Source organism: Haplochromis burtoni, unplaced genomic scaffold (genome assembly GCF_018398535.1).
Source record: "Haplochromis burtoni strain Fernald_Lab_line unplaced genomic scaffold, NCSU_Asbu1 Contig_126, whole genome shotgun sequence".
Taxonomy (NCBI): domain Eukaryota; kingdom Metazoa; phylum Chordata; class Actinopteri; order Cichliformes; family Cichlidae; genus Haplochromis; species Haplochromis burtoni.
The window spans coordinates 203839-225240 of NW_024582487.1; the positions used below are offsets into that span (position 1 = coordinate 203839).

Here is a 21402-nt window from a genome sequence, read left to right on the forward strand (position 1 = left end):
CCCGTGTGTGTGGTTCTAAGCGTCTCATGTGTTTCATGTGTGTCTAAAAATATTGTAATAGCAGCTTTGTGATGACGAGTGACTATCAGAAACCCCGCTAGGGTTCATTCCCTCGGGACTTGGGAGACGACAGATCCTCCTCTCCCCTCCCCGCCCGTTGGGCCGACATGTGTTTGTGGCAGCATATGGCAGATACGAGCTGATACCCAGCCAAAGCATGCTCTCACTGAACATATTGTGTCCAGACATCTGAAGCATTTTGGGCTTTTTGTCTGATTATGTTCAGCGCAATCCAACATTGTCCCAGAGGGTTTTTTCTCTTCAGTCCACCGCACGCCAGAATGTGTCGTTCAGTTATTTCCAGCTTACGTCCTGATCAGATGGTCTGTTAGTGATAAAAGCTTGTCTACTTATGATCAGCAACCAAAACCAGCAAGACAAACTCGGTAGCTGATGCAGATGAAATGCCATCTATTTTTAGTCCTGTTGAAGTTGAGAACAGGAAATGTGAAAGTGGCTATTCAGTGAAGTTTTAGGTGTTTTTTCAGATGCTATTTGTAAAGTCAGGAACCTCAGAATTATTTCTAAACCTAAATATGAAGCACGTCTCATTTATTGAGCGCCTGGTGAATGCATTCAGGAACACAAGTAAAACAATATAAAAACCTGATGAAATTTCTGCTTCTGGGCAGCACTTTCTAGAGATTATCTACACACATCAGGGTTTCTCCTGGCTCACAACTGGTCTTTGGGGTCAAGACAGAAAGCTTAAGCTATGAGTCTGTGTTATCTTATTAAATGTAAGACTGAGCATTCTTGCGGTCATTTGATAAAGGTAAATCAAGCCTCAGACGCAGACTTTTGTGTTGGCAAGAAAAAAAGGAGGAAAAACAGAGGAAGCCAGGAAACCAGAATAAAACAGGAAGTGATAAACCACTGAGAGAAAAATAATGTAGTGCTACATTAGTATGATCATAAAGCATGTGTTTCTTCTGTAGATTAATGGAGTCGCTGTTGGCTTCATCTGTGCCAGTGCTGATGTCAACCTGAAGTGGCTCCTTGGCAGATTTGAACTGAGTGAGTTTGACGGTTTGATCAGAGAGCAGAAAACAAAAGATCATAAAGTTCCTGCTCAGTCTGATGAAGATGAACATAGGCGGGCTGCAGAGCAGGTAAATAAACCAAACCTATCTCATATCTGAGAAATGATTCAACTTTTCTTATTGCTCCAAAACACTCCTAAGATGTTGGACAGCAAAATGTGATCACTGCTCAAAACAATATAAAGATGTGGAAATTAAGATGAAATGAAAGCAGCACCCTTCTCTGTTTGTCTATCTAATCCTTCCTTTTTTATTTTTATTGCTCAGATAATTTAAGAACAGATGAACACAGTCGTACTGTACAGTCTGAAGTCTGTTTGTGTTTGTTGTCACACATCTCAGCAGGAGGAGGCTCAGCCAGCTTCAGAAAAATCCAACACCTTCTGTATTCAGATCTTTGTTATTGACAAGAATTATGAACTGAGGTAAGCTTTCAGAATAAAGCTGACATTTAAAACCTTAAAACCGACAGCAAATACTTCAGATAAGTGTCCTGCGTGTATCTAAAACCTGATGTATTACATCATTACTCTGAGCTCCACATCAGTGTGGCTGAGTTGCGTTTGAATCCTCACCTCATTCCCCTTCTTCCTCTCCAGGAAAGTGCCCCATTTCCCTGTGCTGGCTCTTTTCAATGAAGGCACAAAGCCTTCAGAACTAATCTTTAAAAACACTTAAAAACGTTGTGATTAAGCGATCCACTTCCTTATCACCATCACAGATGACCTTTTTTCCTCCCACACGATTCAAATGCAACATTTTCTATCCAGCACAGTGCGCTGAGCATGCGTGTTTGTATGGTTTATACTGTTAGCAGTCGGACGTACCGCCCACGGGACATTGGATGGTTTAGGGGACTAATAGGACTGCTAAGGGGTTAAATACTACCAGATAGGGAAAAATATGGCGATATTGGGAGGATGTCGAACAAAATGCGGTAATTTGCAAAACAAAGAGACAAGCCATATCACCATATATATCGAGTGTTGCAATATAACAACAAAAAAAAATTATTGTGATATATAGGTTTTCTTCCATCACCCAGCCCTACTTAAAGTTGAGCATTTCCATTTGTACTGTTGTCACAAAAAAGTGCCGTCAGAGTTAATTCTTTTATAAGACATTCTACTAAACCACTGGCAAAGGACTTTTTTACTTGATGCTTTTAATGTTTGCGACTGGTCCCACACATAAACATGGACACACTCTGGATCCAGTTTTGTCACATGGTTTACCTGTTTATAACTTTAAAATGTACACGCAAACATGAGTACATTACCCCCCGTTCTTCCCTCTTTACACGGGTCTGTCTATTAGAATATTTTTTTAATTTTATTGATTGCTTTTAAAGTTTTAAATGGCCAGGCCTGCCTACCTGGCAGGGCTGCTACAGCTATACAGTGCACAAAGGTCTCTCAGATGAACTGACCAGTCACTCCTTGTTTCCCCATGTCAAGACTGAAAAACTGGGGGGACAGAACTTTCGCTGTTGTGGCCCCCAAATTATGGAATAAGTTGCCCCTCCATATATTAGGCTGGCCCCAACACTTGAAATTTTCAAATGACTTTTAAAAACAAACCTTTTTTCCAAGGCGTTTTTTGGGGGTAGGACCAGAGTCAGCTTGTAGTCAGTTTTAGTCAGTTTTTGGTTGCTTTTGATCTTTTTTACTTTGTTAATTTTATTTATTTTATACTTTATTGTCTATTTTAATCATGTTTTAATATTTACTGATTCATTTTTTATCTTTTTTTCATGTATTTATTTATTTTATTGCTATTTAATTTTCTTTGTCTGTTTAATGTATGGTTTAACTTAACTTTTATCACAGTTTTTTACTGGAACACACTTTGGTCAACCATGTTGTTTTTAAAGTGCTCTATAAATAAAGTTGGATTGGATTCTTGGACATAAAATTTTGGTCCACTGAAGGGGTTGTTTTGTAATGCAAGCTGACCTCTTTTTTTTTTTTTTTTTTTACACCTACTGAATGTCTAGTGTTGACATCTGTAGGACCTCTGTGTACGGGCCATATGCAGTTGTTGTGGACAACTTTGTTTTTATAATGCTTCTATAGGCTCTGTAGTCCCATGTTTTCAGAAGGTGGAGAGCATGTTCACTGTACAGAAACAGTTAAGTGTAAAGGAATGCAGAGTAGGAATCCCTGGTAGATTTGGAGCAGAAATGTCCTCAGCTTGTCACAGTTTGCAAAATGTGCGCATAGACAAATACAGTTGAGCATATAGACCAGTACGCACTGGCACAAACTTCTTCCCCTTGCAACGTCTCTCAGTCCTGCTACCGATCACAGCCAAATTCACTTCCTCTTAAAATCCTTAGTTCTTCACAATAAAATGCGGGACTGCTCTTTTAAATCTCAGAATTCTGACTGTTTCTTCTGAAAAAATTTTTCTCAGAATCCTGGAAAAGAAAAAAAAACATGTCCCCACTCAGAATCTGATAAATTCTGAGATTTAAGTCAGAATTCTGAGAAAAAATAATGCTGAGGAAAAAAAATCAGAATTCTGAGATTAATCTCAGAATTTGGAATTTTCCTCACAATTCTGACTTTATCTCAAAATTCTGACTTTTTTCTCAGAGTGAGTTCTGGAAAAAAAGAAAAAAAACATATGCCCACTCAGAATTCTGAGATTAAAGTCAGAACTCTGACATAAATCTTAGAATTCTGAGAACAAAAAAGTCAGAATTCTGAGTTTAATCTTAGAATTCTGAATTTTTCTCAGAATTCTGACTTTTTTCTCGGAATTCTGGAAAAGAAGGAAAAAAACAGGTGCCCACTCAGAATTCTGAGATTGAAGTCAGGATTCTGACTTTTTCCTCAGAATTATTTTTCTCAGAAAAATCAGAATTCTGAGGTTAACTTTAATCTCAGAATTACGTGCCAACTTCTTTTTTCCCCCACTGCCCCTAATCCTCTTCTGTAAATTTCACCTTTGAACATGGATTTCAACAATTTCATTATTTCATTTGAATAAATTACCATTTTAACCTGGTTACAAACAAATAAGTTGATCAATTAAAAAACAGGCAAATGTAAAAAAAAAAAATATTTTTAAAAACCCACATGCACTGACTACATCGATAGGCTAACACATAACAAATTGTGTTTGTTTATACATAATCCATATTCATATGTATCATATTGATAACAACAATGTTGATATTGGTAAATAAAAACATATTACATTTATAAACTATGTCAATTTCCTGCACCTGTCATAGACATCCACATGATGTGGACCTAATTAGTCTTTTATATGTATTGTAATTACATGTATGCATGTGTGCATGTGCATATAGATATACATACCCTGTACAGCACTTTGGTATGTGAAAGCCATACTTTATAAATAAATTATTATACTGACTTATTTAATTTACATATGTTATCCTCCCTGCTTGTTGTGTTGCCTGCTTTATTTTTCCCAACACTGTTTTCTGATTTTCTTGTGTTCATTTTTGGATTTTAGACATTTTGTGTCACTGCGATTCCTTTTGTGTTTGCTTTCATCATAAGCATCGAAATTTATGTACATTTTAAGTAAATACCTGAAATTGTAGTATAAAAACACTTTAAGTCATAATCCAGATATAATAAAATGTTTAGTAAAGAATATTGGCTATGTAAGTGATGTGCAGGCCATGGAAAAGTAAAGTAAACACAGCAGCTAAAGTTATTAAAAGGTATGAGGCAACTTCTGCAAAATTCACAGATGTCGACTGTCAGATATCACCGTTTAAAAATGGGGAAAATATTCAGAAATATTACATGTTTTAATTAAAATATGTTTCTCACTTTTTGGAGGCTGTGACTCGGCAGCGCTGGTGGCAGCCGTCCAGAGCTACATCAGTCATATGCCGCGTTAAAGCAGGGAGAGTGACTGTTAGTTGGCTCCCGCTGAGCCCCCCTCACCGCCGCCTTACCTCCCAGCTGTTACTGAATATGGAGTCGAGTCGCTTCCTGCCGAGAGTGAGCACGTTATTAATGAGAGCAACGCTTAAAGTGACAGAGAGCTGAAGGCGAGAAGTCGAGCTGGAAGCAGCGGGCAGATTGGTCGGACAGTTGTTCCACCACAGTGATCACCAGTTTGGCACAGACTCGTAGTTACACTTAACTTCCTCTTCCTCTTCTCTTCCAGATCAGCGGACTTTATTCCTTTTCTGTTCCAGGTTTTCCCCGTGAGTATCATCTTTGCAAGTTTAAAGCTCTGTCAGATGTTCTCTACGTTATGTCAGTGACCCCTGGTTTTTCTCTAGACCTGAGAGTGGTTCACATGCCTGAAAATGTTTTGTTTTTTTTTAAAGTACATTAAAGCTTTTTTTTAACAAGTGAGAATTAACTTTCCAAAAGTTTCAGGCAATTAAGATGTTTAGTTATTTATTTTTGAAATTTTTTTTTATTTTATTTTAGCAATTTTTCAGTTGATTTTTAATTGATGATGTGGAAAAACAAGAAAAAAGGGCAGGGAACAACTACACTTGGTAATCAGAGAAACTTTGTCTGGAAGTCTCCTAGTCAATAACTCCGAGCCACCCACACTTACTTACTTAAGAGGTGGCTATACCAAATGTAGCAACTAACTTAGCATTAGCATTTTGGCCACAGCCAGTAACCAGCTAACCCTCAGTTATGCGCTAACACTACTTGTCAGCTTCCATAAACCGTATGGGTCCAACCCACAGGCACTGCTAATAAGTACTAATTAGAAACAAGCTAGTAAAATACTAGAATTTCACTCAACAAAGCGAAGTACAAATTTCTTAGATGGTCTGTTCCGAACAGAAGACCAAAATCGCAAGGCTGCTCAGTACAACCTGCCTTGAAGTTGTGCTGTTTTGAAGGCTAGGCCTGGAGAGAGAAGAAGAATCAATTTGATTTGGGGTTTTTGATCATTAAAAACTGTATATAAATAAAAATTGTATTACGTTCCTAAAACAAACAGAAATCACTGCATGGCTCTGATAGGTGCTCCACAGTTGGACAGGCACTGTAACAGGATGTGTCCATTGAAACAAATCAGTTCATGGAATTTCTTCTCTCCTAGATTTTACACGATCAGCTGTAAGTGGCATTATTGCAAAGTCGAACGGTTTAGAAACCACAGCCACTCAGTGACAAAGTGGAGGACCATCTAAAGTTACAGCGCTGAGCTGTATATTGCATAAAAGTCACCAATGCACTGCATCCCAAACCTTCTCTGGCATTAACATCAGCACAAAACTGCACCCCAGGAGCTTCATGCCGAGCATGGCCGTGCAGCTCCTGTTGGTGTAATTTGTAGGTGGCCCAGTATTTTTGTCCATATATGGATTATTGTTCAGTTGTTGATGTGTGTTATCTTTGTTTGTGCAGGACCAGAACTTCTGCGTTATCACAGTTCCAAATCTGTCCACTGAGTTCCCCCTGTTGCAGAACTTTATCAGGGTGCCGTCAATTCCCACCAGCTTGCCGCAACATGAGCTCTATATCTTTCACCGCGATGGAATCAGGTAAATCTCACAGCTCAAGTTTTGTTTGTTTCCCAAAATCACAAATGAACAACACCGATAGTGTATTTGAACCTAATGACTCTGTCACTTTTAACATTTACATTTCCTCTAATATCCACTGGTGTGGTCTTCTGCTTCAAGGTTCAACATGTTTTGCATTCAGAGACGCTGTGCTGCATACCTTCGTTGTATTGAGTGGTTATTTGTATTGATTTGAACTCATTGTATTAAATTACTGTTGCCTTCCAATCAGTTCGAAGCAGTCTGGCCAGTCTGACATCTGACAGCCACAAGACAGTTTAACTCAGAAAACTGAAGTTCACTGTATATTTTCTCTTTTTCTGATATTTTCTCCAAACCCTAGAAATGGTTGTGTGGGAAGACCCCTACTAAATCAGCAGTTTCTGAAATACTCAGACCAGGCTGTCTGACACAACAGCCATGTCACATTCAGTGACTTAACCACATTTCTTCCTCCATTATGAATCTCTTTTTGAACTTCAGAAGGTTGTCGTGATCATTTCTGCAGCCCTACATCTATCATATTACTGCCGTGTTATTGGCTCGTTAGATACTTTGGTTAGTGTAAAGTTGAACTTCTGTACCTAATAAAGTGGCTGAGTATGTTTAGTGAAATTTGAAAAATCATCCATGTACTCCTGCAGTGCTGAGCCCAAGAGATCAACACATTCTTTAAAACAGCATCGATACAGAGCATGAACTGTTCAGTCATTTATAGTGATTATACAATGAAATCATTTATGAAGTCTCAGAGCACTATACAAAGCATTTCCACAGACTCTTTAAGTGTTTTTTCCCCACAGGTCTTTGAGCGTGAGGCCAGCCGTGGCTCTGGACCGCTCTGCTGTCTCTGCTCTGGTGAAGGATCTGAGTCTGAATGAGTCTTTGCTGCAGGACCTGGACCGCTACTACGAGACTGGCTGTGATCAGGTCAGCCAACAAACACTGTTATTAACACACCTGCAGTCAGATTCACAAAGACAGACCTCAGCTGTGCTTTAGATCAGACAAAGACTCACACATTCAGATATATCTGCAGAAAATGAGTTTCAACTACAAGTTGAAACAACTCGTAACAAGTTCTGTTTAAATAAGACTTTGACAAAACTGGATATGAAAATCACTTTAATATCAAGGTTGTATTTTAAGCAAAGAGGAACATCTACTTAATCTCATCTGTGAAATCAAAGAAAAAATTTTGTGACTCTGAGATTAGCTTATTATGTTTGTAACTCCTGATTTTCTTCAGCCTTTGTGTAACTCTCTGAAGTAAAACTAATTAATGATGATCCTGAAGCAGTAGTATCTGCTTTCCTTTCGTTAAAGATGCTCCAGTGTGTCCTCTGCTAAAGGAAGCATAAAAGCACCTTTGCTTACTGTTTAAAGAAGTCAGACAGCTCTTATTACAGCTGCCATGCAGATACTTCAGGGTCATTTCATTCATTCCAAACCTTTCTTAAACTAACTTGACTAACTTGACCGCAGTTCCAAAATTTAGGAAACATGGATGTTAGACAGGGAATGTTGGCAGATAGGAGGAAACAGGTAAGAGGAGCAAACAGGAGGTAATACAGGTGGAGGCAGGCAGGCAGAAAACTCCGCCCTGCGCACCAACACAAAAACCAAGAGTTAAAAAAACAATATCATAAAATCTGAAACACATCATGAGATAAACAAAGTCAAACAGAACTCCAAACCCAGAGACAACAACAAAGGGTTAATATAGTAAATTTAAGGCGGGTAAGACTCTTTTTGCTCCCCTTAACTTTAAAAAATGAGATGGTGATTAATTTGGACTGTCGAGTGTAACTGGAGCGGTGTGATGATTGTCTTGGAATAACGAGGAATATTGGCTCTTGTGCCAGGGAACAGATTGGTGAGAATTCAGCTGAACGGATTTTCCTCTCTGACTGACACCCCAGCTGTCACTGCCGCAGCTCCAACACTGATAATTACTTCTCAAATGAGAATGCAGCCACTTCATGTGTATTCATGGCACTGGTCTCAGCTACAAGTAAAGTGCACTCTGCTCGTGTGTAGTTCAGTGGAATCACGGAAATTTGACGTGTTTTTGTTTGGTTCACTTGTTCCTCAGGATGCCGTTCCACTGCAGGCCTTCGTCGCCCAGGCAGAAGCAGAGTTAGTTGGGATTGTCATCATCAAGGACGAGCAGGTACTAGAAATCTGGTTTATTAGTAAAAGTGTGAAGTGTTTGACCATTTAAACCCCCATTCTGCCTTAAAGGAGTAAAAAGATTTCTAATAAAAGGTAAATGGAGTTGCCAGCGAGCTGTTTTAAACACTAGCCTGGCTTTTCACTTCTTCTCTGACTAAAGAGCTGCGCTTTATATGATTAAAGTCTGGAATTTTTTTTTCCGTTAGGAATTGTGCTTCATGTTCATTTTTATGCTCCATCGATCTGCCGCTTTTATTTGTTTTTATTTATAATTTTTAATGCTAAATGGCCAATTAGGACACATTGTGGACATGGGATACTTGCAAAAACAAAAAGCCAACCTTCAACAACAACAGTAAAAACAATTAAACAATATAAATAATTAAGAAAATATTCTATTAAATAAAATACTAATTTGAAATAAGATAAAATAAACAATAAATAAAAAGACAATGTACAAATAAAATTAATTAAAGTTATATTAAGAGCTTTAATTAATTCTTAATAATGTAGCTATTATATGACATGGCATACCAATACTTCATGGTCTAATAACACAGTAATAGGCAACAAAGGCAAAAGAACTGCAATAAGCAAAATGTACAATGTAAAAGGAGAAAAACCTAAAATATTACTCCTGAAATTTGTTCCTCTGTCGTCAAGCTCACATGAATCTGTGTCTTTGTCAGGACATCGAGTACATCCGTGCTCACTACAACATCGAGAGCTTCATCTACTTTAGCCACCATGGCTACGATGAGCACGCTCAGATACTCCACTTCGTCCTCAAAACCACCATCCAACACTTCTCCAAGAACTTCTTTAAGGAGGTCCTCCGGCAGGCTCGCAAATCCTGCCTGTACCTCCGAATCTACCCCCCCTACCACAGCCAGGAGGTGAGTGCACGGGGCTTCCAGGTCCTTGCTTAGCCCTTAACCACTGGGCCACTTCCAGCTGGGGTGCAAGGCTGCTCATTAGTGTAACAAACTAACGAGTGCACGCTGTAAAAAGTGTTAAAAAAAAAAAGACAAATCCATTTTACACAGATCATGTGACTATAAAACCTCAGTCTAGGTAGCAAGATAGTGCATGTACAGGTAGTCAGTAAAGGTACACAATCAGTCTAGATGAGATGTGTAAAACATAAGGCCCAGAGGCCAGATTTGGCCTGGGAGTCCGGCCCACAGGTTGGCTTTGGAAAAGGAGTGCATATAGATTTTTAAGTTTCAACCGTGTTTTCATAAGCCAGCTTTTAAAGACCACCTCCCCAGTTTCATTCATACTCTGCAGAGGAAAGTTCCTGTTTTTTCAGTAAATGCTAAGGAAATGTCTGTTTTTTTTACAGTAAGTCCACATTAACAAAAAACAAAAGAAAGATACAACATTTTGTGTAAATTAATAAAAACTTTACACTTTGAACTACTAGAACTTTTTCTCAATTTTGCACATTTACCATGTAGTTTCACAGGTTCAACCCACTTAAGATCGAAGTAGGCTATATATGACCCACGCAACATGTCCTCATCCCATCACGTAACATACCGACGCTATGTTACGGTATGTCGGTTTGTTATGCGTTCTGAGGCATGAGAGCCCTTTGGAATGAATCTGTACATGTAAATGTGTTTTACGTTCTGATCATGAATCACTTTGGAAAACACTATAGTGCAAATAGTGCAAAAAAACAGTGCAAATGTACAGTAGGACATAATCATTGGCTGAGTACTCTCTGTTGTTAATGGATTTTCAAAACATTTGCCTTCCTCTTTTTATGACAGGTGGTCTAATAAATTCGTTAAGTAATTCGTTAAGTAATTCAGTTTGTATTAGTTCTGTGTTGGATTATCACTGATTACTTTGACTTAAGTCACAGAAACCCTGAATAAAGGCAGAATTAGATTAGATCATCCCTGCAGCAGGAAGGGAAAATAAGCTGTTGAAAGCCAGGAGAATTTTTTCACAACCCCGTAAAAACATAAATAAAACCAAATGTTTTTATACTGAGTTTTATTCATTTAATGGTTTCCTCTAATTCAGCAAACTTTTATTTATGGAGAGAACAGGTTGGATATGGAATTGTGCTCGTGGCCGTCTAACTTGATCAGAGAGACAGGTTTGTGGTCGTGTTGCGCCTGTCAGCAGGTCATTTTTTACAGCAGGCTGCCGGTCCCCGAGGTCGGGGCAGCAGGTGTCGACAGCGCTGCCAGCTCAACCTCTCCACGCCATAATAAGAAATTTCCTCAACATGTAGAGACCTTCCACTTCCTCTGCTAATTAACTTCCACAAACAAGCACCAGATTGGGTGATCGTGATGTGAAAATGGAATAATGGCAGAAGATAAGCAGAGGGGTTTAAGCTGTGCTTGGGCAGCGTGTGTCAGTGGTGTAACGCTTGTATCATCTAACTCTTCACCCGAGCTCGTTATCACCACGTAGCTTTCCAGTTGCACCCCCCCCCAAAAAAGCCCCAAACTGATTGCTGTTTAACCTCCGATGGGATTTTCCCTTTCTGTGCTCACTGACTCCGTGCCCTCTCTCTCTGCACTCAGAATTCCTGCGTCCACCATCTGCATTATGTCCTCAACTGCGCCGTCCCCGTCTGCCCACGACGCCAGATCATCTACCCGCTGGAGGAGCTTGGCATCAACGCCCCGTCTAGACGGCTCACAGAAGACCAGGTGGGCACAGCAGCAGCAGGCTGACAGGAAGCCTCCTGCCAGGGAGTTTAGATGGCAGGGAGCATAGCAGGGTGTGCATGTGGCCACCAGGCAGTGCTGTTTCAAAAGAGACAAACTGTAGGTATGCAAGAGAAACTCACTGCTGGAGGATGAAGTGTACAGTTTGATGGAATGAACGTTCATGTTTTAGAGATGCTTCTGAGCATCTTTTTCCCCCACACCTACAACAATTTATCACATTCACTTTGAAACAAATGTTTTTAAACTACTCTACTGAGGATTAACTACAAAAGTCCTCCCACATTCATGTGCAAAAAAGCATGATGGACTAATCAGCACACTGTGTTTGGCTCAGAAGATGAGATTTAGTTTTTTAACTTTTAGGGAAATCCTTTGAGGATTTAACTGTCTCAGGTTCAAAGCTGTGTACACAAAAGAGCCAAGACTTCTCAGGTAAAACCTCACAAACACATCCAAACTGTTAAACCTCCACTCAAAATAACAGATGATCATTCAGATAACACCTAGAACCAGTGAAGATTTGTTGCACCATTCATAAAAAATGTAGTGTGTATTTCCAGTTGTGCTCCAGTTTTACAGTTTTACTGATGAGATGAAATGAAATATCAGGATACAGTAAAGACCTGAGATTGTGGCTGCAGTCGATCTTCCTACTTCTTTGTCCTAATTCACTCATTCAGATATGAAACAAACAGTGTTCAGCCCCACTGTCACCCTGAACTGGATAAGTGGAAGGAATGTATACTAAATCTTTGTACACTTACATTTGCTTGTATTGAATAGCTCATAAGACTTTATAAGTGGTCAGTTCCACATTACCCCAACATGGTTATAAGAAGCATGAATCAAGTAAACCTTATGTTGTTGTTATAGAAACGTGGAACGAGGTCATTTCTTTTGTTTCTTGTCATTGTGAGTCCATGTAAACAAATATGCCGTGTCACAGATTGCCCTTCCGATTACTTCACTGCCTCTCAGCGTTTCCATCCATTGCTGGAATCAACCTCAGACATCCTTCGAACTGGCATATATTGATTAAATTACATCAGAGAACTGCTTAAGATCAGACATCTGTGTTGTAGTTTTCCTCCAATTCTATCTTTGTGGTTTGCTTTTTTGTGTTTTAGTGTTTGAGAATGTGTTTAGAGTATTTTAGGGAAGGACAGATTGTGTCTGACTCAGTGAAAAGGGTTTAAGGTTTTGTTGAATGAGTGACACATTCTGCCGAGGACATCGATGATTTGGGTCCGAGAATGGCACTAAGGTTTTTGGTATGTTTATTGTTCCAGCATCTTCTGTGGCTTCAGTCTTATAGTCTCAGTCTTCTGTCTGTTCATGTAATCCCAGACTGACTCCATGATGTTGAGACCATGCCCTGAGGGGAGTCAGACCATCTGTCGCAGGTCTGTTCTTGTAACTAAACATACAAATGAAAGGAAAACCAGCACAGAGTGTTTCAGGCAGGTGTCAGGCCATCGCTTTCCTTCAGATCAGCTTTGATGCTTTTTGAAGAGTAATACTCACCTGTTTGTGTGTCAGCTCAGCACTGATGATAATAAAAAGCTGAGATTAATTATTTGAAAGTGAGAGAAAACACTTGCATCATCTTCCACGTGCAGTGTATGCTGAGCTGTCACCTGCTGCCTGATTTCCACTATAAGTTGATTAAGTAAAGGGAAAAAGTGCAACAGAATAAAGAAAATGAAACTAACAGCCTGGGTTTTAGTACCTTGGTTTGTCGCTCTGTTTAAGGCATATTTTCTTCTGTAAATATGAAGTGCAGCTTCTTAAGATGACTTCAGTAAAAGGTGGAGAAAAGCAGGTGAAAGTAGCCTGTGTGAATAATGGCATGGTTTCAGCTGTCAACCATGTTTGGGGCTTAAAGCCTGGCTGATTGATTTTAACATCCTGCACTTCAAATATTTACCCCATGTTCAGCAGCGCTCTTTCCACCTGAGGCGTCACCATGTACACTAACATGTTCATTTCACTCCATCACCCCCTCCCCTCCCGCCAGCCCCATGCCAGTCATGATTTCCACGCTGCCTGATAACAGCTTCGCCTCCGAGATCTTTGTCCCAGCCTCCTCCCGATGTCGGCCCCGGGATGACTAATCAAATTTAAAACACCTGTTCCCTCTCTGTCAATACGGGATCATGTTACGCAGTGCCGTGGTCATTGTGTGCGGCAAAGGTGAGGCACCTCCAGCGCGATAAGAGCGGCTGCACCTGCTCCACCTCACATGCAGATGAGACGGGAGCTTTGTTCATCTGATTACCTCATCTGGTTAATTCCTGCAGTATTCAGACGGATGCATCTAGGCATTTAATTTTTCCAGTATATGATAACAGATGAAGGGTTTTTACATATAAAGTAAAGCTCGGTTTCAATAAATGTCGACCTACAGCAGCTGTGTGAGACATCAGCTTAAAAATCACTGTTTGTCTTATCTATTTTAAAAGTTAATAGAACAGAAAGATATACATGCAAACAATAATATGAGATTTTTTTTCTTCAGGGTAAAGGCTAGTCTAAATGAACCAGAAAACGGTCATGACATGATCTTATCTTCAAAATTAAGGCGCACATGATACCGGCAAGTCAGTGTCATCACCAAAAAGCTTTCACAGACTTTTCAAAGCCAGTGTGCTGCTCATTTCATATTCATTTACATATTCAAACAGGATGTCCCAGTTTATATTTATAAATGTAATATAATGTAGAGAACAGTAATGCAGTCTGTTCATACTTTTTCTTAATCATCTTTCAGGTAGTAAAACGTGCTTAAATTAGCTTTAGACAACTTCTCAGGAGTAGTATGTGGGACCCATGTTGGTTTTCTTGAGTGACCGTATTTGGACCAGAGGGTGGAGTTCATCTAATTCTGACAAACTTGTTATCAGTCTGCATTCATAAACTACATGGATGTAACACACAAACGCACACCTGTCTGATAATTAGTGCAAAATAGCAAACCTGTAAAATACTGGAGTTTCACTCAGCAAAACAAGCACAGGCTCAGTTTGCAATAATATAATATAATCAGTCATAACAGCCATACCTCCATACCCATAACTCCAGTATCCAGTTCTGACAAAATTCCCACTGGGAAGTTTTTATCCATCAAACTATCCAAAACACTCTTTTTGCACCAGTTTTTAAACATGCTTTTTTAATACTGGTAAATCATTTTAACCCAGACGTCTGGGGATCGACTCACTTTGGAGCTTGCCTCATGTGGTCGTTAGTGGAACTGCAGATTATTGCATGAAATTCATTTTGTTTTTCAGCATCAGTGGTTGCTGCATGATTTAACCTAGTATTACCTGCAGTAATCACACAATATACATCACATATCGACTCCAAGGCTACTTTATCTCCAGTCAAGCAAAAAATAAAAAATAATGAGCCTGTGCATTCAAAATTAAAATAAAGACAAATTGACTTTTACTGCTTACATAAGTTCCTGAGATGAAACCCTATTTCCGACATGCTGTACAAAGACCAAATGAAAAAAATGGAAAATACAGTTACACCCATCTATTTTGGAACACATTTTTCAGGTTTTAACTCTCTATACAAAAATATTCAAATAACATGAAAGTACACGCTCTCAGCTTTAATTCGAGGACCAAAATGTGGCATTAATTGTTTAGTAATCACAGACATTTTTATAAATAGTCTGTACTCAGAGGCTCGTGCAGCTGGAATAATTGCAGAATGTGGTTTGGTATTGTATTGCTAAAATTAAAATTACCCGGAGGGCTGCATACACATGGTTTAGCTTCTGCGGGATAGTTTTCCATTCACAATCATGTTACTAATTAACTTAATTAGTTGTTCCATTAAGTGTTTTTAAGCATTACACACCTCTCAACCTTTTCTGAAATATGTTGCTTCAAAACAAAAGCTTGGCGTATATACTAAATTACCAAACACAATTCAAAATCAAACCTGCAAAGTTTAATTTTTTGTGATTTTTTGATGCTTCAAATTTTTCAGTGTGTGGCTTATTTATCATATAAAATAACCAAGGCTTCTTACGTTTTCCTCCCACAGTCAAACCTGTGCCAAAACACCTCCGTGTATGTGACAGATGTTGGGCTCACATGCCCTCGTGGAAATTTATTTAAATATCACACAAAGGTTAATTCCACCCATGGCCCCCCCCCCCCCCACACCACACACACGCACTCACACACACACACGCGCACACGCACACGCACACTTTTTTTCTTTTACTTTTTTTTTTTTTGCTCAGTGTTGTTTTCATTCAATAAGGTGCATTGTGGGGCCAATCTGTTTAATTATAGAAAATGAAGGCGACATTAGCTGCCTCAGATCACAGTGAGAGGAGGCGAGAGAGACGATTGGCCTTGGAGAATTGGGAAATTGGAACGGCGTGTTCGACCAATTCCTGTGGGACGCTTTTGTGATTGTTGGAGAAAAGGGTTCCTTAACTCTCAGGTCACACATTTGATCCCTTCCCATCCCAGCGGGCTTTCCGTTTTGGCTAAAATTAAATGTGCTTTGCACGAAATGTTATTCATGCTACTTGTAATTATACGCTTATGCAGGGAGGCAGGACTCTGCATATTTTGGCAGATTGCGTGTCAGCTCATTAAAATTCTTCTTCCCTTGAAAAAAGATGTATAAAAAGTTTTACGCAAGAAAATCCCTTTGCTTTGAGCCGTTTCTGCTCAAACGCTTGTGAACTTTTTTGAAAACTGGTGAAAAGCATGATTGATGGCGTGTCCATTAAGTTTCACACAGCGCAGACGTTTAGGGCCTAAGATTCAGCACGAGTCGCGCTTGAATGTCACAGAGTATAAAGAGAAAATCTGAAAGCTTGCAGGCTGATGAGGCGCCCCGATGAAATCTGCTGAGCTGTGAATGGGAGAAATTGGACAGGTCATTATGTAATGATAAGTACATTTGCTGCATTTATTTAATTTCCTGAAAATGGTGTCAGTCGTTCTGGGAGTGATGTGTCGCCTCCAGATGGGGGTAAACGTGACAGACCGTCTCCTCTCTTTGTTTCTCTTAGGCACCGTTTGCTCTCAGCCTCGTCAGCAGAAAGTTGACCATGGAGCCAAAGGTCACCATTAATACCCGGATTGTGCTGGTGGGAGCTTCGGACACAGGTTTAGCTTTCCTCGAGGTGCTTTGTTCCTGGTGAGTCTGCCTCTGAACTAACTCCAGGATTGATTGCGGCTGTACTTTCTAAATTTGTGGCAGGAGTGACAGCGTTTTTCCTATTTCACTCTGATCCGATTAGCTGTTTGGTGTCCCGGGGCAAAAATTTGCTCAAGCCCTTATTAAGCCTCTCACAGAAACCTCTCACCATCTGTGCATTATGTATGTACCTTATCATTTCCAAGTCCCCATCAAGCACAGAGCACACAGCTCTGCTGCACACGGCAAACAGCTTCATTAGCTGCTCAGAATCTCACCTATACACTCAAAGTGCTCCCAAGAGTTTCTGTCTGTCGGGTAGTTTGTGGTGAACAGGCGGATGTAAATGTGCCACGTACAAGTGTAGCCCGATGTATACAATATTGTTCCTTTGTGCCATAGAGTGCCACTGTTGCCACCAACATATGACATATTCCTTCATGAATCATTATAGTCATATTCAATCTGACCATACACACCAGCCGGTTGCCCCAAATACTCACAAGATCAAATATAGATTAATCCACTTCTAAAAGTAGTTCCTGATAAATTTATCATGTTTACTCATGTTTAATAAAAATTGATTGAACTTTTAAAGTTGCTCTTATGGCATTGATTAAACTGCTAAAATTAATTTGTGTTTAAGATTACATATTCAAAATAGGTCGCAGTGGATGTCTCCATATATGTCTAATAATGAAAGTCTGTGTAAATGGCACTCAGAATCATCAAGTGGCGCAACCTGTAGTACAAACACTTAAACATGCACCTCATGTTTCTGAATCAGTAACTGTCTGCAGACAATGATGTCTGCTATAAGCACAAACAGGTCACACTGCATGTGGCAAAGAAGAAGAACACGGTGAGGATCCAGGTGCTGTAATAGAGATCTGGCAGATGTTAGAATGAAACGTGTTTAGGTGCCCGAGTAGCCCAGAGCCTCTCACTCGAGCTTCTGTTTCATTTCTTTATCGCCTTTCATGCCAGGAATCCAAACCTCTGGAAATGTCACTTGACTTCAGCTCAGGCGTCTTCTGTTTGCCTCTGTCCTCGCTCCCTGAGATTAACTGCTCCAGCAAATAATAAGAAGCAGAGGGCTGCTGATTCAGAGCCAGCTGATAGCTGCCAGGCAACCAGGGTTGTTGTTTTGAGAGAGCGAGATCTCTCAGCGCTCATAGAGCTGGTGAGGCTGGCACTGCGGCGGTGCCGGGGCAGGCGCACGCAGCTGTCTGAGGCCTGGCATTCAGCGGGGCCAGAGCCGGCCCCCTTTAATTAGCCACTCCACTGTTTCCCCCGTCAGGATCTGCTGCAGCGATCTGTGTTTGCTGTCACTAATGAGTTGACTAATGAGGCAGTTAGTGTCTACTGGACTAATGGTGAGGCGGCAACACATTTAGAGGGTGAAAGATGGGTCAGTTTCGGCCTGCGAGGGGCCCCCCTTATCAGCCCTGCCCAAATGTCCACCCCCCTCCACACCAACACAGATTTCCTTGTGCTCATTGAGTCCAGGCTCCACGCCCCCCCCACCCCCCCCCCCCCCCCCCCCCCCCCCCCCCCCCCCCCCTCCATTACTGGCTGGGACGGGGTCAGGCAGATAAAGAGCTCTGCAGCGGCTCAGCCCTTTGCTCACCGCGGTCAGACTGCAGGGTCACCACAGCTGTCTGTCACCGGCAGATAACAGAGCAAATCCAGAGCTGCTGATTTTGTCGCATCCAGACGCCAATAATGGGCCATAATGCCTCAGCGCTGCAACAAAAAATCCATCTTCTGGCACGGATTGACAAGAAAGTTTGACTGCGGTCGCTGTCAGATTGTTGCTGTGTTATTGTGTTGTTGTTATTATTCGCATGTTCATGTCAGAAAGCAACGCTTAAACCAATGCTGACACAAAGCACGGAGGCATTTTTATCTGATCCAGCTATAAATATTGTTTGCTGGGAAATGTGTTTATTATGCTAATATCTACAGGTCAGTAATGTAGAACTTTTAAAGGAAAGAAAAGTTACTTTAGGTGATTCGTCAAATCATTTATATTTTTACCTTTTTGTTTGTTTGTTTCTTTCTTCAGTAGATGGAAGGTCTCTCAGCTTGCTAGTTATCACATTCCAAATTAAAGTTATAGCAGTAACTTTATACCCAAGCCTCAATAACACAATCATTTTTTATATGCCTAAATGCTTCCTAGCCTAACATTCACATTTTAATCAGCATGTCAGGACTAACTCATAGTTCAATATCTTTGGCATGCAAACAGGAGCAGCCAGGGATCAAACCACCAACCTTCTGATTTGTAGATGACCTCTTCTACTTTATCATACTATTACCTGCTCATTAGTGTAAGTAATGTGCTGGAGGTTGAACGCCTGCTAGCAGCTAACTGCCAGTGACAGAGCGACTTGCTGGTCTTGTGAGGATGCTGATTCATAAAAACTGGAATTTTGCTTATTTCACTAATTTTTCCACCGCCATAGGTTGGCATTTGAGTACCACCCACTAAGATGGAGCAGCAAGGTTTATGACTAATACTGCAGTCAGCCTACAGGTGTGATCTGAGACCAACTTTACAAAATGTGCAGTATAATGAGTCATTTAATGAAAGCATTATATAAAAACCAGCAACTTTTGGCTCACATCAAAGTGCTAAGCAGATTTTCATTCAGCTGACCAGGTGGTGTCTTTGGAATCAGCTTCTGTTTATCATCTCCGTGGAGCTGTGGTGCAGGATATTTAATAGTACCTGTAATATTTTACAGGTAAAATAAGCACCCAGGAAAGTCTGTTTTTGGTTATTTGGCTGTAGTTGTAGTCCTGTAACAATCCTGTATACCAGATATAACCTTAAAGTACCTCTTCAATATGAGGAACCAAGCACAGCCATCGTGTGTTTACCACATGCCTCACTGCATGTATCTACTGCTATAACTGCTCACTAATATGAAACAACAGCCTTCCCATGTACAATCGGTTTAGCAGCATTTTGGTGTCTGGTGTTGTCAATGTGCGCCGCTGGGCGTTAATTTAGCAGGAAGCACAGATAAGAACAGAGCAGGAGGTGATCAGAGTGTCAGGGTGATAAGGCTGGACGCTGCGAGGTACACACACACACTTTGCTATTCACTGAGCGTAGGAGCTGGAACTGCTGTTATCAGCTGTGTAATGTCCTGTCGGCCACAACAAAGGAGGCCATTTGCATCACAAGAGATGGTTTATACTGTCAACAGTAAACTCACAAGAGCTCAGACGGCTCCGGTTTTTCATGCTCAGGAACCACAAACGCATCAGCAGGCTGGAGAATGTGCACCTGAGAAGCTTTACGCTTTGTAAACATGCCTACATTGGTAAACAGAGGGATTTTAAAAGGTTTATGATTTATGTAAAAGCACCATAATATGTAATCTCAACAGTGTACTGAATTTTGAATTAAAGCTAAACTCCTGAGCTGCTCTTTTTAGCCCCGTGTAATTTACGTTTGTCAATCTTTACAAACGGAAACTTGCCAGCGAACTGAGGATAACCCCCCCCCCAAAAAAAAAACAAAAAAACAAAACCAAACCAGACAGTGTGACAATGGTATAAATAGCTGTTTTCAGTTCAGTACATTCAGATCTGTTATAGTTTCTATTTTGTAGAACTTGTTTTCTCGTTTGGATCATGGTGTCAGGAGTCAGCTTTAAATCAAGCTCAAGTGTATTGTAAACGCAGTGTCCGCAGTAAATGAGCTGCTAAAGGTGCAGGATGGGCTATCATGACAACGTTTCAATGCATCGCCGTTTCAGTTCATAAAACCATTCTGCTATGTTTGTGTTCTCAGGTTAAAGGTGGATAACAGTCTGCTGTTTGCGCAACAGTTCAGACGCAGGCAACATTTTTCAGTCTAATATTGGCGTTGCAGTTTCTGTGTCTGCATACATATTTAAATAACCGGATAAAAAACACGACCCATTATACAACATCCCAGTTTCAGTGTTACTTAAGTTTAGTTATTGTTAAATTGGTGTTAAGCGGTTTTGTTACACTTAGATAGCACAGAGGATACTTACATTTGACAAAAGTATACTAGAGGTGTGCTACAAGGTGTCTTTAGCTGTTTGTGTATCCACAAGCGAATGTCAGGAACATCTGTCAGTCAGTGGTGACACACCCACACAGACCTAAGAAGAAGACTGATTCACTGAGTAAGTGAAATATGGAAAGGTTGTTATTCCTCCAGTGTTCAAGACATTTAAACATTATGATAAAGGTAGCTTTGAGCGCTATAAACTAACTTTCTGGATAAATAATGTTGAAAGAGTAGAGAAAAAATAAAAAAGCTTCACTCTTGTCAAAAGTAAACATGTTAATAGACATATGCTCATAGCTCAGTATGCAATACTCAGTGCTTGCTGCTATTGTTATCCAACCACTGCACTTCCATTTTGCTGCTACTCGGCATCTAAAATGTCAACTGTGTCATTGTATCCTTGAATTTCCCAACTGTGGGACCAATAAAGGCTTTGTTGTCTTAGCTTATCTATGATTCTTTACCTGGCCTTATATTCCCGTAACACAAAATCATCACTATATCAACTGAGTTGTGACTTTTATTCCATATTTTCTTCTTTTTGTGGCTAGCTTTAGTCTGCTTTTCTAAATGTTTTTATACATCTGTGGACAAAATGCAAATTACAGTCTTCAACAGTTGTTTACACACATTTTTGAATCTTTGGCTGATTTTTTTAAA

General features: G+C 40.2%; 1 protein-coding gene across 1 annotated transcript in view; it reads left to right on the forward strand.

The window, feature by feature from the left end:
- Positions 1-21402, forward strand: part of cfap61 (cilia and flagella associated protein 61) — a gene marked incomplete in the record, with an annotated part of 50380 nt that overhangs the window by 5755 nt on the left and 23223 nt on the right. The window contains 9 exon segments of the mRNA XM_014336013.2: positions 999-1172; positions 1446-1528; positions 5262-5301; positions 6476-6612; positions 7437-7563; positions 8729-8806; positions 9498-9704; positions 11358-11486; positions 16555-16682. Coding sequence (XP_014191499.1) covers positions 999-1172; positions 1446-1528; positions 5262-5301; positions 6476-6612; positions 7437-7563; positions 8729-8806; positions 9498-9704; positions 11358-11486; positions 16555-16682 — 1103 coding nt within the window.